Raw genomic sequence first — 26,054 nt, forward strand, 5'->3', positions numbered from 1 at the left:
CATCTTTCTCCTTCCTTATTCTTTCTTTCTTAAATTTATATACCGTCCCAGTAGTACATGCACTATTCTGGACGTTTCACAGCAAGAGGTGATACTGTGGTTAATGTTGCCGTGGCAACCAGATGTGCCTGAGGAAATGGGATTATAATCGAACAAAGCTCACAGGGAAATGAAATCACTGGTCTTCAAAGTGACACGTTTTAGTTTGGCTTTTGTTACACACGTTGGAACAGCTACCCCTTTGAATACGTGACTTATCTGTTGCCTTGGGCAAAGTGATGCAGACCCAGGATGCCCCCAGACAAAGGGAAAGGTAAAACACTTCTGAGTAGTCTCTACCTAGTAAACTGGACGGCACCTAAAAGTCCATCCTGTGGACTCTTCTCTCCCATTAGAAGATGACAATATCTTACCTTAGCTTAAACACATGCTTTTTCTTCTTGTATTCAACCGCCACTTCACATACTGCTTCTTTCAGACTCACTGGGATCTCACTGTGGTAAGGAATGCCCGAGGAAGCGGCTTTTGCATCTTTATAAAAGCCCATCTCTTGGTTGTTGATGACGCAGTACACGTTATGCCAAGATCTTGGGAGAAAAAGGAGAGTATAGAGCAACCACTGAGCATCACGGCCTTAGAGAAGCAGATCTCTTCCCTCCCTCCCTCCCTGGCTTCTCACGGCAGCATTACATAAGCAAAACAAGGGCCTTTGCTGATAAGAGAAATACATTTATGGGGAGGAAATGTGGAGGGAAGTACTTGAGAAGGAAGATAGTAAACAATCCATTAAAAAAAAGCCCACTCAGGCAGACAGTCATTCAGGGAAAGCTTGCCTGAAGAGAAAGGCCTTCATCCGCTCAAGGAAGGAAAGCAAAGATGGGGCCAGTCTGGCCTCCTGTGGGAGGGAGTTCCAAAGTCTGGGAGAAGGTCTTCTCCGGTGTCCTCATCAGATGCATCCGTGACAGTGGTGGGACTGAGAGAATGGCCTCTCCTGATGATGTCAACCGTCAGACAGGCTCATAAAGGGAGACACCATCCTTGAGATAGCTTGGACCTAAGACATTTAGGGCTTTATAGGTTAGCATCAGCACTTTGAATTGTGCCCAGAAACAGATTGGCAGCCAGTGGAGCTGCTGGAACAGGGCAGGTTATGTGATCTCTGTAAGTAGCCCAAGCCAGCAATCTGGTTCCACGTTCTGGACCGGCTGAAGTTTCCTGACACTTTCCAAAGGCAGCCCCACATAAAGTACGTTACAGCAATCCAGGCTGTAACTAAGGCATGTGTCACTGTGACTACATCAGAGCATTCCAGAGAGGAGTGCATCTGGTGCGCAAGTTTTAATTGTGCAGAGGCACACCCCTGAAACGTGGGCATCTAGGCTCAGAGAAGCATCCAGGAGCACTCTCAAGCTGTGTACCTGTGGTTCATCCAAAGACAACAGGGCCTGATTCAGAGCTCGAAAAGTTATTCTTTTAGACTACAATTCCCAGAAACCCCAGCTGGATGAAGATTCGAATCTAATTTCCATTTGCAATCTCACCACACCCATAGGTTTGGGCATAGAGTGAGGGGAAGCCAGTTCACCGGGCTCTCATTTCCTGTTTATGTTTTGAGGTTCACGCCCTATATACAGTTGTTAGATGCAAACAGTACAGACCACTGGATCTGGTTTAACTTGGTAAGTCACTAGTTATGTAAGTTGCACTGCTTCCCTGAACTCATCTGACCTCATCTGATTCTGGAAGCTAAGCAGGGTTAGGCTTTGCTGGAAGGGAGACCAACAGGAATACCAAAGATCTCCATATAAATCTAAGAAAGACTCTTGCTTGAAAACCCAGGAGAGTCACTGCCAATCAGTTAGCAATTCTGAAAGAGACAGACTGACAGTGTGACTCAGTACAAGAAAACACCCTGTTTGAGTTTAGACCTATGTCTACAGGAGCTGAACAAATTCCCGTATTTTTCCGTGTATAAGACTATACTTTTGTCTAAAATCTTTAGACTAAAAATTGAGGGTCGTCTTATACACGGAAGTAAGCTGAGAAGAGAACCAAAATAAGTGGAGGGGAAAGCAGGGATCAAAGTGATCCTGCAGGGCGTTGATCCCTGCTTTCCCCTCCACTTGCTAAACCCCACTTAGATTTCTTAATTTTAGATTAGAAAATTGGGGGTGTCTTATACATGGGGCGTCTTATACACAGAAAAATACGGTTAATCAACAGATGACTAAACTCAGTTGGTCAGAGTGGAAACACAATACCTGTTTGAAGCCTTCTTGTTGTGTGATTCCCACTCGTGCTTACGATGCAAGAAGCCCTCCATCTGAGCTGGGGGCGTCTCTTGTGTTTTGGCTGGGAGGGTGGCCGCAGTCTGAGCCTGGAGGCCTGTCTTCGCTTTGCGATCTGCGGTCGGTGAAGGAACGGGACTTGTCTCTTTAGAACTTGTCCGCTGGTCTGCCGCTCCGTTGACCATTTCAGTAGCTTCTCTTGCTTCTCCCATCTAAGAAACAAGAGTACATAGAAACATGTAATTTCTGTCCATTAGGAACTTCCTGCAAAACATTTTTCTTGAGCTGACAAATACATTTGTTGGTAGAGTCTTGCACACACTTAAAACGCCTAGGTTGTCTAGTAAAACTGTCCTCACATCCCAAGGGAGAAACAGAGGGCCGAAGGAATTAGATTATCAATAGATTAGTACCCAAATTGAAGAAGTGAAACAACAAGGAGGAGGAGAAGGGATGATCTATTTGTGAGAGTTTTACTCCACCTGGCTCTGCAAATCAAATCAAATCCTTAATATGCCATCATCGAGTAAATGCAAACTGTACATGCAACTAAGTTTTCTCCATTAATGGCTATGGAGAATATAAATCTTTGCCATTCTAATACTGGTAGGGAAAAACTGATGCGTGTGTGAATTCCAGTACTTAGGCCACATTCTTTACTTGTGATGATTTCTGATTGCTCAAATACTGCAACAGTAAGAATTTCATGGTAATAATTTGGAAAGAAGAGAAAAGGGAGAAAAAGGCTTTTGATTCACATCAGCTATCTTTCTCATGCACCTATAAAATCACTGCATTTGAGTCTGTGCAGTAACCCTAAAGATGCATTAAACCAGTAAGAGAGTTAGCGTCATTTGCAGAAACACTTTGATTCAGCATGGAATTCCCCATTTGCTTCCACACCTCTACCACCAATCCCGTTTCCAAGGTGACAACATAATCAGAAGGCAGCATGCAAATATGGGAGGATAAGAGGACAACATGCATATTTATGATTTCAACGACTTTAGTGATTCAAAAACAGGCAGGTTGAAAGGGAGGGAGTCATGTGGAATGAGAAAGGTCAAAAGTTAAAATGTTATTTTATTTCAAAGTCTCTTATCACTGGACTTTGGAATCGGGCGGATTGGACCGGACGTCAAAGGAACAAGGAAAACACTACAACCACTCAACATCACACGTCTATTTACCCCCAGACAAATACAGAACCGAGGCCTTGGCCATCGCTCTCTCTGTCGGTCACGTTGCCCGTTGTACTGTAAGTGAGGTGCCTAGTCGGGCCAGCTCTGACTGGTCATATTCTCGATGTCGTCCAGCAGCCATTTCATCCCCCAAATGATTTACAACCGGCATCCTGAAAGCTTTAAACTTTCACAACAGTGGCTTGGTCCCAATGGGGACTGGCAATGTTTACCAAGATTTGGGATTTTGAGTTCAGTGCCATGGAAAAGCCGTTGATAGCAGCTTGCAAAGGGTTATGTAACTAGAGTATAGGGATTATTATTAGCAAGTTACTAAAGCCTGCTGCTGCTCAGTGCTCAAGTAGTAGATTACAAACACTCTGTGCCATTTACATGGAGGACAAACAAATATTCTTAAACTGCGTAATGATTACAAGACATGTTTGCTGTTCTAGCCAGGCTTGGGACAGTTGAGAAGCAGCAGAATTATTACGGAGCAAGCTGTACATTTGTCAATTTTATGAACATCGTTTGGTCTGATCCTTATGAATGAGACTCTCACCAGAAACATAATGGCAGATTGGCCAGCTGCTAAAGACCTCCCGAGGTCCTTAGAACGTGGTCTTCTCGATAGTGGCACCTGAGTTCTGAAAAACGTTCTCTGGGGAGACTTAGCTATTTTCCTCCCATGCGTCAATAAGGGTGTTTAAACTGTTTTGTTTATGGAAAGATTTTATGCTCCCAAAGCCCCAGATTTTTATTTATGATGTTGCTGTTTCTAGTATGCTTGTAGGTTTTTAAAAGTTATTTTTGTTCTTGTTGCTTTATCTGCAAACTATTTTAGGGTTTCATGTGAAATACTGTAATACAATTACATAAGTAACCTTTCTCCTTCCCTTCCTATACTGCCATATACAGTGGTGCCTCGCTTTACAATTGCCCCACATTACGACGAAACCACATTACGATGATCTTTTTGCGATCGCAATTGCGATTGCAAAACGATGGTCTAAATGGGTTTTTTTCGCTTTGCGATGATCGGTTCCCTGCTTCGGGAACCGAGTCTTCACAAAATGACAATTTTCCTACAGCTGATCGGCAGTTTCAAAATGGCTGCCGGGTAAATAAAATGGCTCCCCGCTGTGTTTAGGGACGGATTCCTCGCAAGACAGCCACTGAAAATGGCCGCCCTATGGAGGATCTTCGCTGGACGGCGAGTTTCCAGCCCATTGGAACGCATTGAAGGGGTTTCAATGCGTTTCAATGGGCTTTTTATTTTCGCATTACGACGTTTACGTTCTACACCGATTTCGCTGGAACAAATTAACGTCATAATGTGAGGCACCACTGTAGTATATATATGGCCCTTAGGGGGAAAAATCTGCTCAAAGAGCTTAGTTCTTGCAATCGGAAAGATGTATACAATTCCACAACTGTATTTTGAATAATTTCCTCCAGTGGTAACCTGAAAATGTTTATTCATTCTTTTTAAAGAGGCTGGCTTAAAAGTATACAAGTAGTCTATATTAAAAACCCATGGCACAAGAGTCCAACTGAAACTGCTCAGCTGGATGGTCTTAGGCTGCTGTCCTATTCATACTTACCTACGAGTAAGCTCCAATGGACAAAAACAGGTCTTGCTTCCAAAATAAAAAATAAAAATGGATAGGACTAAGTGGTTCATTCTTATATCCTTTTTCCTAACAGTAAGCCCAACTAAACTGTGTGGCTTTACATCTTAGTAGCCATGCACAGGACTGCATTGTGAACCATGATGGAATCTGTAGCATTTTGACATTTCCTCCAGATATTTCTCCCCAGTCTTCTAATGTTGTAATAAGAACATGAGGTAAATTGCTGTTTTGGAGCTCAACCAAAAGTATCAATCATCATGTTTTGTACTCAGTTCTCACCCTACCCCCAAAGAAAGAGTTTAGTGGCCCAGTGAGAGCTTGTAAAAAGCATTTTTGGGACTATAATTTTCAGATTCTTCCAACAGCATAGCAGCTGAAGGATTTTGGGAGCTGTGAACAAAAAATAGGTACGGGTATTTTAAACCATAGCCAATCTCCCCAAGAATCTAAAAAAGCAGCCTTCACTTAAAAAATTATGTGGAACTAGAAGGGACCATCAAATGCATTTTCTTGATTGATTGTTTTATAAAAAATCAGTCAGATGATAAATCAGAGATCCTTTAGTGGTAAAGCAGTTACCTTGAGTCTTCAGATATTATTGGATTACAACTTTTAGAATTATTGGCCATGCTGACTAGTTTCTGGAAAGCTGGAGTCCAACTACACTAGGATGCCCAAGTTTATATACTACTAGTAGAGTCATTCACTGATTGTATTTTTTTAGAATGACTAGTAGCCATGTTAGTCTGTGCTGGCTTATCAGGCAAAAACAAGATAAAAAATAAAGAAGGCACCTTAAAGACTAATGGCTATATTTCAGTGTGAGCTTTTGTGGACAACTCCACTTCCTCAGACATTCTTATGTCCACTCTTATGTCTTAGGAAGTGGATTTGTCCACAAAAGCTCACATTAAACCATAGCAGCTAGCTTTTAAGGTGCCACAACATTTTTGTCTTCTTTATTGTTTACTTTATACTTTGTTTTTGCCTGATATATCAGAGGATGTATGTACAGTATATAGAGTAGAGATGGGTACGAATTGCTGGTTTGGGACAGTTGATTTCCCAGCTAAACAACTGATCTACAGTTCAGCACCCCGCCTCCTCCAGCAGCTGTTCACTCAGGGATAATGCCCAGAGGAGGCAGGGCAGGACACTTCCACTGTGTGGGCACCTGATGGAGGAAGCAGGGTGCTGAACTGTGGATCAGCTGTTTAGCTGGGAAATGAACCACACCAAACCAGCATCTCCAAAACAGAGCCATGTGAGAACCTCTCTTTAAGACTACATCAACTGGGAAAATAAGGCAAGTTTGTCTAATGGAAGATGATACAAACTGAGCCTTAGGGACCAATCTAAGGTGTAACATTTCAGTGCAATGATGTGATACCCCACTCCACCCCTACCTCATAGTCCTAAAAGATCAGAGCCAATATCATTTTCATGACTGTGCACTGGAGTCCTGAGATGCCCACAGTGATGTGGTGATTGGAAAACAAAAATTTTGCCACCAGAGCTCAAATCCACTCTGAATCAGGCATTAATTGAATGCAGTACTACCATCTTTGAAATCTGGAAAAAATTCTCTGGTAGCTTGTCCGGGACAAATATTTCAGCCCATTTTAAAAACACGTACTTTTCATGGTAAACGGAACAAAACGAATGAAACGAATGAAACAAAACATGTATGCAAATGATGCATCATGACACGGGGGGAAAAAGAACATAGCTAGATCAACTTTTAATGGAAAACATGCTTTGAGCATGCAGACAAACAATGCCACGGATGACAGTGATTAATAACAACAGCAACAAAACAGATAAACACAAGCAGGTTATGCATATAAATTTTCATCTCTAGAAGATTAATTGCAAGTCAATTCAGTGGCTAGCTCTTGAGGTATGCAAATTTTGCCCATAAGATACAACATGGCAGTGGGGGAGGGAGTGACTTGAAATCATTCCACCCCTCCCCCACTTTTCAAAGTGCATGAATAAATACTATATTCAATTTTTTTTTGGTGGGGCACAATAAACTGAAGCTGTTATTAGAGGAGAAAATCACAGAGTCCTCTCATTGTCTAGGATTCAGATGTGACATATTTTATAGGGGACAGAAGTTTAAACACTTCTGTCCTAAAAAGCACTTCCTAGAAAGGCACTTCTGTATGTTTTAATGCACTTTGGGGCGGGGGGGGGGAGATCTAACACTGGCCTAATAGAAGCACTCAAACATATAAATACATTGATACAAGGAAATCTAAAAAGCATCAAGGAACTAAATGCCGGTGTCCTGACAAGAAGGAGAGAGAAAAGAGAGATGTGCATGATAATGAAGAAAGACAGTCACATGAAAGTATAAAATCCTAAACTTTGAAGTTCTTGCAAATTTTGCCAGATATGGTTTGAAAATTGAAACTGATATACTCCATGTAAACTCTGACACAAATACAAAAAAAGAAAGGGAGACCTGGATGAAATGTGTTGTGATCAAGATAAAGGTTAGAAACTCGATCTCATACTGGTGGTGAAAATCACAACAGAAATACTTTCTGAGGTAACAAGGTCATAACAGAAAAATGGAAAAGTAACGCATAAGCTTTTAGAAATCTCAAAAATGTCAGTGACTTTGAACTTTCCTACCATTATTCCCACCCTCCAAGCGAGGAAAATGACTCGTCAACCACGTCACAATCTTGGATTATGTGAATGAAACTTGTTTTTAATGCCCCCTTTTCAGCAAGGCTGCATAATATATAGTATCCCTTTAGCATTAAAAAAACCCAAAACTTCATTCACTATCCATAATCAAAGGAAATGAAATAAGATTTTTTTTCATGGAATAAAACAAGTTTGGTTGTTTACTAGATCTTCTCTCCTCCTCAGTGCTTATCTGAATGTGGTAGGGTGGTTGTGATCCAGAAGCAGGATTACTGTCTATGGTATTCTTGTTGTGGGCCAACTGGCTCTGTAGTAGACTACTGTAATCTACCACAGACCCATTTGGCCCACAACTAGATTCCTGTCTGTCACTCCACTCTGTCTTTCACTGTTAGCACCACACTCAGTGAAACTTACGAGTGATTTTGAATAGGTCTACTTTATTTTTTTAATTCCCATACTGCTCCCCTGTCACCAAAAGCAATTCCAGAGCAGTGTACATCAAATTATAAAAACCAATATAAAAATTGAAACGGGTCTGACTGATAATCTGTACCATTTTCTCCTTTATATCTTCTGTCAAAAAAGCTGGGGAAGTGTAACCAAGTTAGCATGCTGGAAATTCTCTGCTCAAGTTTCTTCTCCTCCTCACCAAACAAAACTTCCCAAGGATATCCTGGGCAATTTTGGTAAGTCTACAATATAAGTGTGATCAGAGCGTTGTTGTTTTTAATCTAAGTTTCTCAGTCACAAAGGTTTGGATGGTTTTGGCCAACTGACCCCCTCTTAGCATAATTTCCCTCAACAAGCTATTGTGTGGATAAAATGAGGCAACCCCACAGACATTTCCTACTCTAAGGAGTACAGAATATCGAAAGAGATGTTAAGGTCCTTCTTCAGACAAACAACAAACTGCTAACCAGCAGATCTATTTTTATTTTTATTTTTGGGGGGCAGGGTAGCATTGGTTGCTTTGTTCCTTCCTTCTACATTTTCCTTTTTGAGAAAGAACGACTAGAATCTATGAGCTGACATTATGTGATGCCAAATTGATTCCAGACTATGAATCAGGTTGACTGACTGCTTGATTGGCAAACAAACAAACAAACAAATAAATAATGCATCTGCTTCATTAAGTGCCCTGGTGCTGCTACTGTTCCATGAAATGGACAGGGGTATGTGGCAAGAGGACAGCTGTTGAATTTGTCTGCATTTTCTATAGGGGTTGAAAAATCTGTAGTTGGGACTCCCTTGTCGCAATATAACCCAAATCCTGTTTTCCTTCGCCATGAGCTTATTTCCCTACTTCTCCTCCTCTCTCCTCCACAATTTCCCCATTTATGGTTTTGGCTGAAGCTCTGGATACAGCCAAGGTATCCTCCTAGGGTGAAAAAGGGAGGTACTCCACATCTTTCTCATAGAGACTTCCCTAGTACCTCCTCTTTGACCAGCGTGTGGGGAACAAGGGTGTCCCTTTATCTGTACATGAAGTATGAAAAATGAAGGGGCACTCCCTGGACCACCACAAAGAAGCAAACTACATGGAGGAATATGTACAGTTGTGCCCCCCTTGACGATTACTCTACGACGAATCTGCTTTACGCTGACATTTTTGTGATTGCTTTTGTGATCGCAAAACGATGTTTTAAATGTTTTTTTTCGTTGTGCGATAATTGGTTCTCTGCTTCGGGAACCGATTTTCGCTTTACGACGATCAGCAAACAGCTGATCGTCGGGTTTCAAAATAACCGCCAGCTGAAGAAAATGGCCCCCCGCTGTTTTCTAGGACGGATTCCTCACTTTACAGGCACCGAAAATGGCCACCGTATGGAGGATCTTCGCTAGACGAGCAGGTATTCAGCCCACTGGAATGCACTGAACGGTTTTCAATGCGTTTCAATGGTTTTTTAAAATTTCGTTTGAAAATGTTTTCGCTCTACAGCGATTTCGCTGGAATGAATTAACGTCGTCAAGCAAGGCACCACTGTATGTTTGAGATAAATGTATGAAGAGGGAGCTGGAGCAGTTGCTGATGATTCCAGTAACATAAAGATGTGCATATATTCTGGGATGTTTGCCATATTTAAAAAAATCTACACTTTGAATCCTATTATTTATATAACCGCATAGAGCACTAATCTCACTAGATGTGTAATCCTGAACACATTGCCTTGGAAGGAAGGTGCACATTCAGTGAGCCTTGCTCTCTAGGATACATATTCCGGGTTGTAGCCTGAAATAGCTTATGGAAGGAAAATTGGCTCTGTGGAATGGGAAAAGATAGCTTTCCTTCTGTTTCCATTATGGCTGTGTTCACAAGTCCCCAAGTCAAACACCTCTGGCTTAATAAAGTATAAAATGAACTAGTTTCATGCTAGTAGATGTAGTTTATTTGCTCTTGTTTCACTCATCCCTTTATTGAAGCAGGTAAACAAAACTGGGAAGCTCAGCTTCATATACCATCTGAAACCTGGCATTATGGTTAAATATTGCCAACCCAGCTGTTTATAAATGCTGACGTTATTTGTCTAGAAATGATGGAATACGGTACACTTAACCATAATGCTAGTTTTGGACAGATATATTTACTGTGCATTGAAAGTATTCATTAATTGTACAATAAAATGTACATTCTTTCAAAATATTTTTTTTAGTTAAAAGGTTGGAGGAAATAATCCAATTTTGATCTTTAAATGAGAGTTCAGCATAGATGGAACCAGCTTTGGGACTGAATTCCACAAGTAGGATGCTGTTACAATAAAAGCCAACCACAATCCATAGGGCAGGCTGTGCCTTAACTAGAATCAACTATAAATATAAGTTACTGAGGTCCCTGCAGGCCTCCATTAGGTGGGATCAATGGTTCCCAACTTTGGATTCCCAGGTATTCTTGGACTAAAACTCCCAGAAGCCTTTGCAACTAGCTGTGCTGGCCCTGGATTTCTGGGAGTTGTAGTCTCCTAGAAGAACATCTGGGGACTCAGGATTGGGTTAGATGTTTACATTTTTAAAAAAAGAGAGGGAAGAACAAACTGTTCCTCTGAACAAAATGAGCAAATCTGATGCCTGCTCATTGTGTCAAAAATGGTCTCTTCCCCAATCTATCTACAGGCTGGGACAATGGATTATGGGAATAACCAGTTAGGCAAAACTGAGAGAGCCTTGCAGAGGTAGTGAGGCACTAAAGCTCTAGTCGGCTGTTAATTTTGTGACATCTTAGATTTAGCTTTTATCCTTGTTTCATAGATTCTCTTGGTTGGAATGCCAGACAACCTGTCATCCTCTAGGCTTTTATTTTTGGTGCATCTGCTTCTCCTCTCCCTCCCTCATTCCCCTTCCAGCCTCCTTCTGCAAAGTGCTTTCTCTTTGTAAAGCATAGATTACATACATAATACATCTGCTGAAAGTGCATCCGGGCCTGCTAGTACTACGGGACTCAAAACCAGTTAGTATAGCTAGAAGCATCGTACCTGTTCCGGTTCTACTTCTTTTCTTCCATTAGGATGAAATCTCATTACATTTCTCAATTACTCACAAAAAAGAGATGGGTTTTAGCTGCAAAATCTCAAGGCTATTAACAAAATGAAAAACGCACAACAAAAGATGGTGAAACAAAAGCATGGCTGCAATGAAGCTGAAAGCCCCATGGCCTTTGAGTCAAGGGAACATATATACAGTCAAAGAGCAGGGGTGTTGGGTGTGTGTGTGTGTGTGTGCAATGGCTAGTCATTAGATAAAAGCTGAATGGACTGCAGGTGTGGGGGGAAAGAAGCAGTAAAAGAAAACAGAAGGCAATCTACTTGAAGGGAAGTAAAAAGAAGCAGCCAATGGGTTTCTGCCAACTGCATTGTGTGTCTCAGAGTCCAGACCGAGGCCGTTCACTAGCTGTCCATCTGCTATTAAAGTTTTTGTAGTTTTGGTAGGTTTGGGAGCGGTAACTAACCCGGGGAGATTCTTGGTCTGGTGGCAAACCATTCTGGGAGACCTGTTCTCCTTTTGTACCATCCCTGTTGGGAGAGAGAGAGAGAGAGAGAGAGAGAGAGAGAAGACACATTAATAACTTAGACCAGTTTTTATAACGATGCCTGTGCCAAGACATCAGGACACAACTGCAGTAACCTCAGCACACTCCAAGACACTCTGAGGTATGGATGTACTCAGGCACATTCATGTACATAGCTTGGAAAATCTACTTTGGGGTTTTTTGTGTTTTTTTTGGACTCTGTCTCCCCAAACCTGCAGGTCACCAAGATGTCTAAGTGCAAAAAAGCAACGTGGCCACATTCTGGCCATCTTGCTAGGCACCTGCACATCCCATGAAATGTTACCCAGGACAAACCCAACAAGGTCAGTGATAGCAATCACATTTTTTTTAAGAAAACATATGCATTATTATATTCACGAAGGCTTTCACAGCCGGGATCTAATGGTTGTTGTGGGTTTTCCGGACTCTCTGGCCGTGTTCTGAAGATTGTTCTTCCTAACGTTTCACCAGTCTCTGGGTGGTCACAGAGTGCTGTCCTCTGAAGATGCCGGCCACAGAGACTGGCGAAACGTTAGGAAGAACAACCTTCAGAACACGGCCAAAGAGCCCGAAAAACCCAGAACAACCATATGCATTATTATTAACCATCTCATTGTTGTGACATGTGGTCAAGCCAGAACCGATTTATAGCGCACTAAGAGGGCTTTCAAGGTAAGTGAGATGTTTATATGATCATCTCATATAAATGTGAGTATCTGAAATAGCTTCTGGAGACCCTCATGGATTCCAGGAGAAATGAAATCCAATTTCGCTTCACTCTGCAAAGTCAATGATTGTGGCGTGCCTCTTCAGTGGTTGAATATTTTGCACATAGACGGATAAACCTCTAAAGGGCTTCTCAAGAAGGGACAGAACCACTCACTACATTTAACAGGAAAACCCTCCTTCGTGTCTTCTAAGCTCTTGATGCCGTCCAAAATAGACTTTCCTCTCCAGCCATGCCAGCGCTCTGGAATGCCCTTCCAAGGGCACCTTTTCCTGTCTTATCTCTCAATTTCTAATTGTCACATGAGTATTTAAAAATAATTTTCTATCCTCCTGTCTTCTGATCAAATTTCAACTTCTGGAGTTGTTTTTAAAAGCTTTTTAACTCCTGGTTATAAGCTGTTCGCGAGCATTTTTAAACAGAAATGCTATAAATGCTAAAAACATGATTAAGCAATCAACGATGGCAGGTCAAGTGCCCTCTTGGAGAGGAGAGTGTCTTTTCGGACTACAGCTTCCAGAGCTGTAGCCCACTATGAACTACACTTCCCAGCTCTGATACATAAATGTATACATGAGTTGACAAATATTTCGTTTTTAAATAAACACTTTCTGCCAGAGGCATGCAACCAGAAGAAAACTTAACTGGTCTTTTTTCTCCAGAAGCGTCCAGGCTCACACATCAATAAATGCAGTTGGGCGCTCTGTTAGATCTGCAATGTTCTCCTTTCTCCTTCTCCAGATCATCCATGCACTTACCATTGCTGAGACTCCTCTCCAGTCTTGGGGCTTGGCTCTGGAGAAGGAGGCTGCCTCTTCCGCTCTTCCTCCTCTTGCTGCCGACGTACTTCTAACAATTCCAACTGGAAGTTTGAAGAAAAGCACGACTGTTAAAAGTTCTGTCCTTCCCAAGAGCACTGCTTCCTGGCCTACCCAATACCCTACCATCAGAAGGACCTAGGCGAGTGATAATAAGCCACTCCATCATATTTGACCAGAGCAGAAATACTCTAAACCAACTTCAGAGCCAAACTGAATTCAGCTCATGATATTCTGAAACCTAATCCCAGGAATCTAGGATGGCCCTTAGAAAAATGATACTTCCAAAGAGCTACTGGGCCTTTTTATCCTGGAGTGTCATCAGGTCCAGGAGGGGAAGTTGTTCCCTCCTTATTTCACTCCCATCTGAGTACTGCTGCCAGCGCCAGCTTCAAACAGATAAATGTTGTTTAAAATGAGGAAGGAATGGATTGGGAGAGCTGTCTTGGGACGATGTGAATTTCGCGGCTGGGAGTGGTGGAGGGAAAACTGGGAATTCTTCTCCAGCTCAGATTTTAATCCAAGCCAGAATAGAAATTCAGTGCATAATGAATATTACAGTTGGACCCCGTATCTACAGATTCAGTATCCATGTTTTCACTTATCCACGGTCTGAAAATATTAAAAGAAAAAAAAAAAACAGAAAAAAAACTATTTTAACATGTATTACCGTAACAGGCCACCAGATGGAGCCACAGACCGAAGACTACATAGCATCGTCTCTGGCACCCTCTCGTGGGTAGTTTTGGTAATGCATGTGATAATAATTTGGTTTTAGAACCCATGGGGGGCCATGGAACCAATCCCCAGAGACTGTGGGGTTCCTACTCTATTAAGTGAATTTTATGCATCAGCTAAGTTCATGCAAGCTTCACTGTCATCTCTAGATTTAGGTGATGCTCTGGGCTACAACAGGTACAGTAGGCTCTTCGAGAAGAGAGGAAAGAGCCAGAGTTTTAAGCAAGAACCATGTTGATGGCTTCTTGATGGCTGAGGACCATTTCTGGAATGTCCTCCCCATAGGACCAGGGTGGGTAAAGAGTGGCCATTCAGATGTTGGCAACCTCCAACTCCCAGAAGCCCTAACCAGTGTAGCCAGTGGTAAGGAATGTGAGGAACTGACCTCCATGGTGCCCTTTGCCCACCTCTACTACAGCAGCTCAATATTACTGTAGCTCCAATACCAGGTTAAGCGTTACTTATTTCTCCAAGTGTTTTTAAAGTTTCAAACCTAATTTATATTTAATTCACGTTGCTGTTCCCATGCCTATGACTTATTATTATGAATGTTGAAAACTGTTGTTCCATTTAATTTGTAGAAGTTTAATCTTTCAGGTTTCTTCTATAACTGACCTAATATCCATTAATATGAATGGCAATTTAAGAAATATTCTAAATAATAAACAAACAACAACAACAAGAAGTAGAAGGTTTTTTTTGGTAACTTTAAAAATGTAATTTTAGTTTCAAAAAATAATTTCTAATGTAAGCATTTTTAAAATCTGTGGATAGTCATCATTGCTGGAAAAGATACATTATCTGTTTTCTCTCCTGCAAGAGGGAATGCCTCTTTCGAGATGTGACCTGTTAGACAAGAGGGCATCATAGAAATATGAAGCACACATTTTGCTACAGGATTACTGTTTCATTCATTAGTAGACTGACCTGATCTGCTAATTGAGTGATCTATTAAAATCCATGGGATTAAGAGACATTTAATCAGATGACATTCTCAAAATGAACCTGAAACGGCTCCAGCTGCTCTGCTTACCGTAGTAAGTCTTTCAAGTGCTGCAAATCTTTCATCCCAGGTGGCTGCAGATTTTTCAAATGCTTCATGCCTCTTAATCAGTTTTTCTACTTCATCCACACTTTGCCCGATCTCACGACTCGACAAGTAGGGCTCCTGCCCCAACAGCCAGGCTTCGGCGACGCTGGCATCTCTCGAGAATTGGTGCACTTCCAAAACTGAGACAAAACGAGAAAGTTTTGACGTCCAGGGCTGGCACATGCTGTGAAATATGTCTACGTTTTCTTATGCGGGCAGCTGTCTTCTTAAAGACATTGCACAAGACAGCTTTTTCACAGTTCAGAAAGGTATGCAACTCCTAGAATGTCCTAGTCTTCTTTCCTGGGAGTTGCAGTCCATAAGAATAACTTCCCTAGACACCAATCAGCTGGCAGGGTAGCTCAGTGAGATAGCCAGAGGTTGGGAGTTCAATTCCCCACTGTGCCTCCAGGGATAAGAGCCATCCCGCGTGACCTTTGGACAAGCTGCATCCTCCCTGGATGCTCCAGATTCCAGAAGAAGGGAATGGTAGACCACTTCCAATTACCCTCTACCTAGAAAACCCTGAAAAGGGTCACCATACATTAGCACCCCAAAAGGCCCTTTACAGATTGCACCATGTCTTCATCATAGAAGAAAATTTACCTAACACACTATAGAATTTGCCTCTGATATTTCAGTATCCAGGGTGATCATACATGCACTTTCCCATGCTCTAACATGATGAGAAGTATTGAGAACATTGACCGGCATACTTGGTCACAGAAAGGACGAAAGGCTAAAGATCCATGGTAATTTCCAACAGGAATTACTATGGTGGTTGCAAACATCCCACCTGACCATGGGTATGAATGAGGTTTTGAACATCAACATCACCTAATAAAGACAGCACATTATAAAGAGTGTGCCCCATTCATCTAAACCCCCCCAAAAAAGGCAGACAGTAGATTCTTACTCAGTCTCAACCACTCCCATCTGTCTTCCCATTTGTCTATCATCTCTTTTCTCTTCTCTGTCAATTGCAATAGCTTTTCTTTGATCTGAAAAGAACGTAAAAAGACAGCATTAGGATCATACTGCCTGCTTCTCTTCCACCTTCTCTTCTATCAACATTGGTGTCATCATCTTTTTTATTTATTTAACATAATGACAGCGACAACGACGATGATGATGATGATGATTTATATACCGCCCATCTGGCAGCCAGGGCTACTCTGGGCAGTTTGCAACAGATAAACAGACAACAGAATAACAAAATAGTGTCATTTCTCTCCATGCTCCCAGCATTGAACACAATTCGGCACCCGGAGGTCGGATTTTGCTAATTATATTAAAATCAAATGCTTTTTGTCTGCAGATCTTCAAATACTCTGTTCCTGAAAGAAACTGGAGTAACTATTCAAAGAACCCAAACTGAATGCTGAATATCCAAGTGAAAGATGAGCTAGCAGAGCTCCGTGGGTTGAAATGCCTGGTTGTGGAGGTCTTGGTTCAGAGGTTCGAATCCCCACTACGCCTCGTAGGAGAGGGAATAGCTGAGACCACCTGGAGTGTTCGTGGCTGGTGGGGTTACATGCCATGCCGCATGTGTGGCTGTGGGAAAGGAGCCTCATCCCAGAACGCCTCCAGAAGGAAGGAGAGGGACATCGCTTTTGAGTGCTTTAAACCTGGAAAATGCTGGGAGATTTTCCATAAGTCGGTTCAATGGTACTTGACAGTAATTACTAATACGTTCCATTGATATCTGCATGAGCAAAATGTCCTGCCAATGCAGTAATGCAGGATTGTGCTGTGATCACTATCTTCTATTTCCTTCCTTCCTTCCTTCCCTCCCTCCCTCCTTCCTTCTTTCCTTCTTTCCTTCCTTTCCCTCCCCTCCCATCCGTGGTTACAGAACTGAGTTATCTAGTGCTTTGTGTGAGCCATATGATCACGATGATTACACTGTTGTGGGCTTCCACTCTTTGGAAACTTAACAAGATATTGGCCAAAGGGACGAGATCAGAATGACTGCTAGGGCCAAGAATGCAAAGAACCTTATTTCTAATGGCAAGAACATTCTCTGTTCAGGGAACACGCTTCATAATTTTAAAAACAATAACCTTGGAATCTCACAGATTTATCTAGCAGGGCATGTTAAATATTTTATTGCAGCTCTTCTGGACACTTATTTTAACCTATACTTTTAATTCACATTTGAATTTTTGTGGGAACATGATTTACTGATCGTGAAGTGTTGAAGCTCACTTGGCCTTGTTTGGAGGGACGCTTGACCACCGTACATTTTGCTAATGTTCACATCAGAATCCTTGAGTACAATGTGTGGCCTCTGGGTCAGGAGAGGGCCTCGCCAGCTGTGGCACCCTTTACCTTTTTCTAATGCTCCACCCAGGAAGACTGTCTGGCGCCTATGCCAGAGTTTGGAAAAGTTACTTTGGGGGCTATAATTCACAAGATTCCTTTAGCTAGAACGGCCAGGACTTATTGGCGGATTCTGGGAGAGGTAGTTATTTTCTAAGCACTGGTTTGTGGCAACATCATTTAGGCACCAGATAAAGATTTCACTGCCAGCAACTTTGGTTTTAATGCTACCCATTATTTTAGACACTGTTTATAGACACTGTCCTGCGACATTGCTGGAACCAGTTGTATTGGCTCTTGCCTTTCCATTGGACCATTTCAGCAATGTGGAGAGGGGGGATCTGCTGCTTGGGTAACAGCCTATCCTCCATATTACCTTACCCGGGCATCATGCTCTGGAGAGGACACTCCTCAATTCAGAGCATGTTACCATAGTCTCTCGAGACTGAAGGATGCCTATGCCTATGCTATGTTTATAGTTTAATTTTAACTTCATTATTAGCTGTTCTGGAAACATGCAGTCTGATGGACAGAGTAAAAACCTATGAAATAAATAAATGCAAATAAGATACATGTCCAGATAGACTGCATCCATTGTGGAAGATCTACAGAGGGTGATGTAAAGCAGCTTGGAAAAAGAAGGAATGAAGTACAGTAATAAACCTAGAGCCATCTAACACAGCCGAGCCTTGGCTCCAGCCCAGCAATTGCCATATACAGTATTTCTTTTCTAAGACACAGTTCCTTGCAATTAAAGAAAGGACACAATACCTCTTCTGACGCATAGTGTTTCCTTGCCAGCAATGATTTGCCCAGCTCAATGCAGGTTGTAAAGCTGTCATTACGAGCATCTATTTCTGCTTTGATCCCTTGGTGATTGTTCATCAGCAGTTCTACAGAGGAAACATCCCTAAAGCAAAATATTCGTAGTTTAGACAGGCAGACACCAAATTTATAACTACAACATGGCAGCAGATGGCGCAAACCTAGCCAGGGTCCTGGGGCAACCTGAAAGCCTGATCAGTTTTATGTGGCCTAAGCTTTTTGTGGTCTGCAGCTGGTGTGTCATCAGATGCACATGAAGGAGTGAACAGCAGCTTCTGGAAGCTTACATGCCAGGTAAACCTGTAAGTCTTTAAGATGCTGTAAGACTCCCGATTGGCTTTTCTACAACAGAATACAGTGATGCCTCGCTTGACGATGTTAATTCGTTCCAGCGAAATTGCTGTAGAGTGAAAACATCATCAAACAAAATGAAAAAACCCATTGAAACACATTGAAAACCATTCAGTGCGTTCCAATGGGCTGAATATCTGCTCGTCCAGTGAAGATCCTCCATACGGCGGCCATTTTCGGTGCTTGTAAAGCGAGGAATCCGTCTTAGAAAACAGCAGGGGGCCGTTTTCTTCAGCTGGTGGCCATTTTGAAACCCGATGATCAGCTGTTTGCTGATCATCATAAAGCGAAAATCGGTTCCCGAAGCAGGGAACTGATCATCGTTAAATGAAAAAAAAACCACATTTAAACCATTGTTTTGCGATCACGAAAGCGAGCGCAAAAACCTAATCATATAGCGATTTCCTTGTTAACGAGGCAATTGTTAAGCGAGGCACCACTGTACAGACCAACATGTCAGCTCCCCTCTGGAAATGTCTGAAATCGAGGCACATATAGACTTCTAGTACAGTGGTGCCTCGCATAATGAGCGCACCGTTTAACGATGAATCCGCATAGCGATCTATTTTTTCCGATCGTTAATGCGATCGCATTGCGATGTTTAGATAGGGAAAACATCGCACTGCGATGATCGGTAAGCGTTTCGCTTACCGATCTTCGCATTGCGATGTTTTTAGAACAGCTGATCAGCGGTTCCAAAATGGCCACTGGGTAACCAAAATGGCCGCCGCAAGCATTTTTGCGCGCTGCCCTCGCTTACCGAGGCGGCGAAAATGGCAGCACTATGGAGGATCTTCGCTCAATGGTGTTTTTGCCCCATAGGAACACATTAAACGGAATTTAATGCGTTCCTATGGGGTTTTCCTATCCGTATAGCGATGTTTCCGGATAGCGACGATTAATCCGGAACGGATTAATGTCGCTATACGGGGCACCACTATATTGTAATATTAATATTTTAATGCCAACCTCACAGTTAAAGTTTAGTTCTCCAAAGAAGCTAGAAGCCATTGTTTTGCTATGTGCTTTGATTGCTTTACACAATTGCTTATGCACTTTGGTAGACTTGGTGTGCAGCAAGAAATACAAGCAACGGCCTCTAAACTAGCAGCAATGCGTCCCTGTGCTTTTACCCCACTGCACTTATGCTGGCATACTTAAGCAATAGGATTCTGCCCAGCGCATAGTGAGTCAATGTTGTGGAGTGGTTTTTCAATCTATTAATAATAGCAGTGGCAAGGGACAATGATCGAGACTGCACTATGGGCATGAACAAGAGGATTCAACTCTTTCCTCCTGTGTTCTTAATTAAAATGCTTTACCCTGCATCCCCCAGGCCAAAGAGTAGGGATTTTTGTTAGGATACTGGTATAGCAGCCAACATTTATCTGCCACCTGTGGTTCTTTTTCTGATGGACTTCATCCTGCTGATGCTATTTAAAGAAAAAAGTATCACACAACGTTTCATGCCATGTGCAGACTGACACCCTGTTTGTAAGATACACCAAACACCCAGTACACAAAGCAATGAGAAACACTGTGAATTTGAGAATTCCATAAGGCTTGTTGTTTTTAGATTCTGATTTTAAAAGTGCTAAGCTTTCCTATGAAGATACTGTCCAACCTCTTAATGATCTGATGGGCTGCTATTGGCAGAAACAAAGGCCAAGTGCTCACCAAACAAGAAAGCTGTGTCTGCTTTCCACCTTTCCACCTAATATAGACCAAGGTGGAGAACTGGTCTATATCTACCAAGCACAATGGTAACTATGTACTGATACGAATTCAAATGTCACATGTCCAGTTAAATCTTAACATGTACCATGTTTAAAAAAAAAAACAGCACATTTTTTAAGCCTCTGGCTCGTCAGCCTACAGTCTAGACCTTATCTATATAAGCAGAAATTGGAAGTATTACTTTATGGAATGAAAACTCCTAGAATCCTCATGGCCTTTAACTATGCTAGGTGTGAGAGTCTGGGAACTGAACTCCAGGAAGTCATTTTCCAAGCTCTGTGCAGGAGGCATTTCACTCTGATGAAATGCCTACAGGCCAAGATTCTGCTTGCTCTTCCACGTTACCTTGGTTTCTCTTGGGCTTCAATCTGACGAATGACATCTTCCATCCAAAGCATGAGATCACGGACCATGCTAAAGAAACGGAATTTGTCCCCAGTGTCTACCAGCTTGACCCTGCGTCCTTCACAGGCATCAAGCAGGGCTTTCCAGGCATCCAAAACCTCATTTTCGCGCTTCTGGATGTCATCAGCTTTGTCTCCTGCATAGGCAGACTGAAGGCGGGCTGCATCTTCTTGCAGTTGTCTCACCTGATGTGAGAGAAAAAGGAAATACCGTATTTTTCCGTGTATAAGATGTTCCCATGTATAAGACCCCACCACCACTTTTCTAACCCAAAATTTCTTTCTTTGCAAGAAAGTGGAGGGGGAAAGCAGGGATCAAAGTGCTTTCATTCCTGCTTTCCCCCTCCACTTTCTTGCAAGGAAAGTGCTTTCCCCCTCTACTTTCTTTGCCAAAAGCTGCTTTCCCCTCCACTTTTTGCAAAGAAAGTGGAGGGGTGCTTTCCCCACTTGGTTTCCCATGTTGAAGGGCAGGGGAAAGCAGGGATCAGAGCACTTTGATTGATCCCCCCCACTACCGTGTATAAAATGACCCACAATTTTTCCTCTAATTATTTTAGGGGAAAGTGTCATTTTATAAACAGAAAAATACGGTATCTTAGCCAAGATATTCTGGGTCTGCTATCTGAGATTATTTACACCCTCTGTGTGATCATGGTGCTGCAACAGAAGCATAATCGAATCACACAGAATTTGGTGGCATTCAGCTTCTTAACTATCAAAGCTTCTGTTTAAAAAACAACCACCAAGTTCCTAGCTCTCATAAGTATGAAGATGCACTTCAAAAGGTATGTAGGTTTAACTTGCACACCTGTGTTCCTAAGGCCTGGATGTCATGTTCAAATGTTGTGTGCATCCTCTGTAACGTTTCTACTGTGTTTTGATCCCTTCCAAGCTCCTCCGGCAGTTTCTTGTGTTTGTCCTGTATTCGCCCAAAGATCTCCTTGGCATCGTGATAAAATTTGTGCAGTTCGTACGAGGCTGCGAGGATCTGTGTTCTTGTGTCAATGAGTTCCAGGAGGTCAGCCCAGGCCTCGTTGAGACCGTCCTTCCACTCAGCGATGGTGGCTGCATCAGAATGTCCTGAATTGATGAGTTCGTCAGCCATATGATTGACTGCGTCAACACGCTCCTGTCCGATGTTCCCGGTGTCTCGGGCAAATTCACGGAACCGCTCTTGCAACATCTGGAAAAAGAAAGATTCTGAAGGAAATGGGCCTAGAATGTTATGTATTTATTGAGTCCTGCCCTATATCTAGAGATTAAATTAAGTAATTTAAAAGAACTCAAAAAAGATGGCTAATCTAAAATAGATAAAACATGGATGCTCAAAGGTCAACTGTAGAACAGTACTAGATTTCTCAGTAAAATGAGTTTAGAGAAAACTGCGTAAACTGCTGTGCTTCAAATGTAGGATTTACCCCACAACAAGCAAGTGGCTTCCAGTTCTTGGCCAATTGAGAAGAAGGATGCAAAGCTACCTTCCAATCCAAACTTAATCTTAAACTTAAAGCCAGGCTTGAAATGGTTTTACAGGGCTTGCAAAAAATGCTCAGAGTTACTCAACAGCCACCAAGCATGATCTCCCCCATGTCCTCTTAACATAAAAATAATGCATAAAAACTCTTCACAAATGCAATAGATGAGGGACATTGTCTGAGGCTGCTTAGACAATGAGTGACCATGGAATTAGATGAGGAGGATCTAGAGTTTTCATAACAACGGCTAAGAATTCTCTCATCATCCCCGTGCCCTGCCATCTATTATTAGTCTATTTGCCATGAATTATTTATCTGTGATTCTCTGGCATGCAAGTAGTAACTCTGGACACTCCACGTTTCCCCAATTCCCTCACATCCAGCAATGCATGATGAATTATGAAGATAACACAGGCTTTTTGTTGTGGTTATGGTGGGACTCTGCTTCTTTGAGAGAATTATCAGATGTAAGACGTGAAAGACTGGAAGTCGTTGCCTCAGACTTGTCCCAAAGGTCTAACAAGGAGTGCCAGAGATCTACTCCAGAATTGATCCACAGCAATTTAACACAACAGTGATGAAGAGATAAGCGTAGCCAGGTTGGCTGGATAGCTCAGCATCTTAAGTCCTAGCAATAGAGTCAATTTAATTCCTCACTAAGCCTCCAGGGAGAAGAACCAGCCTGTGTAGCTTTGGGCGAGCAGCACAGACCCAGGGCATCCCAGAAGAAGGGAGTGGTCAACCACTTCTGAGTAATCTCTACCTAGAAAACCCTGAAAAAGGTCACTGTAAGTCTGAATTGACTTGACAGCAGGCTCTTCTTCTTCGTAAACACAGTCAGTTACAGACTTTTCATGGGGTTAAAACCACTGAATTGATGCACTTGGCATGTCTAATATTGCCATGGTATCCAAAGCAAACCAAAGATCATGGAGCCTCACCCCAAGACCCCCCTCATGTAGTTATGCAGCAATATGCCAAATAACCTTCCTGATCTGAAAGAAATATTAAAACTATAATTGAATTGATGGTTGTTATAGGTTTTTTGGGGTCTTTGGCCGTGTTCTGAAAGTTGTTCTTCCTAACGTTTTGCTAGTCTCTGTGGCCGGCATCTTCAGAGGGCAGGCATCAGAACTCTGACTGTGCTCTAGTGCAGTTTTGTGACAGATCATCTCTCCCGCTTATCACAACAATACACCCACTACAAAAAACTCACAGATCACCATAATCACCCAATCTCCTGAAAAGGACAAAAGCTGAGCCCACAGCTATAAATACAGTACTCAACTATCCCACAAAAGAAGAACAACCTTCAGAAGAGCTGGAAAACCTACAACAAGCATTGGATCCCGGCCGTGAAAGCCTTCAAGAATACATATAATTTAATTGTTCTTCTGTCATTTTAACAGGGAAATCAAACAAGGTAACTAGGGTGTTTACTGGTTTAAGTCATAGCCATTTTATGGCTGATTTGATTGCACTTAATTAGTTTAGCTTCATTCTTTACACCAAGGCAACCCGTGATGTTTACATCTGAGGAAACATTCTTGGAAGCACTCTGCATGAAAGGCTCTTTTAACTGGGGGCATTAAATAGGGAGTGCCCGGCGTACCTCCCCTGCCCCTCAACAGAGGAAACCAGGTGGGATAAAAGAAATCAGGGGTCCAAGCATCTTACTGTCACGTGTTCATAGTCCTGTCCCAGCTCGTGAGACCCGGCCACCACTTCCCTTTCTGCAATCCACTGTTCCAGGTCATCCACTTCGCGGTTCAGCTGGAACAGGCGGTGTCTCTCGTCCAACTTGCCCCGTCTTTCCTCAGAGAGGTCTTTCAGGCCGGCGTACAACTTGTCCACCTTTGACTGCCGCATGCTGATACGCTCACTGAGAGCAACACAAAGAGGGAAAGAGAGAGTCATGCCTTCCTTGTTCCGTATTGATTTCTGATATCGTTTTTTTTTTTTAAAGATGAATTAGGCCACATCAGAACAAAGGCCAGCATTCTGTTCCCACAAAAGCCCCCCAAGGAGGCCCAGTATTGAAAGGCATCACTTTATGCCTAGAAATCATGGATAACTTAAAACAGTATCCTGAATACTTTACTGTCATTTTTGTGTGGTCTTATTATGTTGCTTCATGGAGGACCATACCACAATCTGCCTTTGGGGGTCACTCTATCCTGGAAGGTGGTTTTAAAATCCATTGATAATTACTATTCCTGGTATAATTGTTTCTTCTAACAAATCTTGATTTACGGGTGCCAACTTCTGCTCTACCTTCTGTTATACACCACTGCAGGTTGTTGTTGTTGTGTGCCATCAAGTGGCCTCCGACTCATGACAACCCTATGAATGAGTGACCTCCAAAAAACCCTGTCTTTAACTCTCCTCCTCAGCATTTGTAAACTCAAGCCCATGGCTTCCTTTAGGGAGTCTGTCCATCTCATATTCAGTCTTCCTCTTTTCCTGCTGCTCCCAACCTTTCCTAGCATGATTGTTTTTTCCAGACAATCCACTGCAGATATTAGGCCAGAATTCCACTGGCATCTGCCTAAGGTCTGCATACTTTGCTGTGGCTACCAGCAACTAACTGATTAGATGCTGGGGGCATGTCTCCAATTCATGTCTGGTGAAGGGCGTGATTGTTCAATCAAAAAGTGCCCCAGCATTTCATCAATTAGCCACAATTAAGCTGCAGCAAGTTACATAAACCAACAAGATTTTATCATCTGGAAGTATAAAACACTGCAGAAATTGTATAACATAAATGATGAGAAATAACCAACTCCGTGAAGTTGTCCTAATCCTCTTTTAAAGCTGCTCAAGCTGGCAGCCACCACAATCGTGTCTGAAAGCACCTTTGCTTTTCACGCATTTTATGAGATGGCACTTATTTCTGGCTAATTTCTGAATAAGCACTTTGATCCTCCACTTTAGATATAGGTAGATCATTGTCTGTACTTGTCCATTAATTTTAGAGATATGCCCTCCAAACAAGTTTAGAAAACACTTGTTATCATACTTGAAATTGTCTGAAATGGACTAGAAGCTGAACCTCTTCACCATATTATTGGATATTAGTGATACGAACTTCATTCTTACAAGAAACATACCACTTATTTTTCAATTCCTAGATTTGTAAGCCTTACTTCTAATGAGTTTTATTAGCAAAAATAGGTGGGCTTCACGTATTATTACTTTTTAATAAAACATCTACTTGTCATTATAGGCTTTTAAAATTATTCCTATTGCACTTTTTAAAATGGCCCTTTAAAATCACACAAGAACGGGTATTTCTGTAAACACACACTCACACTCACAGAGCCTAACAAAGACAACCAAAACATACTAAAATACATACAATAATTGTGCCATTCTTGTAAGTACAAACTGGTCAAAATGCTGTTGCACAGCTCCATGTGTGCAATGGAAATGACAATTAAAGACATCTCTTTTTCATTCTGGGGTGCAAACAGCTCACACACAATGAGATGAAGTCACATGCACTTAAAACTGAAAAAGCACCTCTTTAATTAGTAGCAATCTATTGTTGATAATGACATCGTTCCCATTGTGTGGTGTACCTTCCCAATGGAGTAGTGGCCATTATTTTTAAAAATAGATGTAAAGCACTGCATGAGGGAACTATATGTTTAGGAGGCCATGGAGATGATAAATTTGCTTTGCAGGCCATATGTTAACTGTCTCTGATCCAGTTCATTTATTCATACAGAGTGATCCCAACGTATATTTCCATTAACTTCTAACACAGCTGTGGTTGT

At 42.1% G+C, this 26,054-nt stretch overlaps 1 protein-coding gene across 7 annotated transcripts in view; it reads right to left on the reverse strand.

Moving 5' to 3' along the window:
* SPTBN1 (spectrin beta, non-erythrocytic 1) overlaps positions 1 to 26,054 on the reverse strand; it is a 243,093-nt gene that overhangs the window by 5,391 nt on the left and 211,648 nt on the right. For all 7 annotated transcript variants that reach the window (XM_072987493.2, XM_078382288.1, XM_072987500.2 and 4 more), the window contains 10 exons: positions 23,953 to 24,157; positions 21,609 to 21,983; positions 20,742 to 20,986; positions 18,255 to 18,393; positions 16,078 to 16,162; positions 15,105 to 15,301; positions 13,274 to 13,377; positions 11,708 to 11,771; positions 2,262 to 2,500; positions 414 to 587 (listed from right to left, as the gene is read on the reverse strand). In XM_072987493.2, coding sequence (XP_072843594.2) covers positions 414 to 587; positions 2,262 to 2,500; positions 11,708 to 11,771; positions 13,274 to 13,377; positions 15,105 to 15,301; positions 16,078 to 16,162; positions 18,255 to 18,393; positions 20,742 to 20,986; positions 21,609 to 21,983; positions 23,953 to 24,157 — 1,827 coding nt within the window. The remainder of the gene's footprint in view (positions 1 to 413; positions 588 to 2,261; positions 2,501 to 11,707; positions 11,772 to 13,273; positions 13,378 to 15,104; positions 15,302 to 16,077; positions 16,163 to 18,254; positions 18,394 to 20,741; positions 20,987 to 21,608; positions 21,984 to 23,952; positions 24,158 to 26,054) is intronic.

The sequence above is a fragment of the Pogona vitticeps genome, chromosome 1, assembly GCF_051106095.1.
Source record: "Pogona vitticeps strain Pit_001003342236 chromosome 1, PviZW2.1, whole genome shotgun sequence".
Classification (NCBI taxonomy): domain Eukaryota; kingdom Metazoa; phylum Chordata; class Lepidosauria; order Squamata; family Agamidae; genus Pogona; species Pogona vitticeps.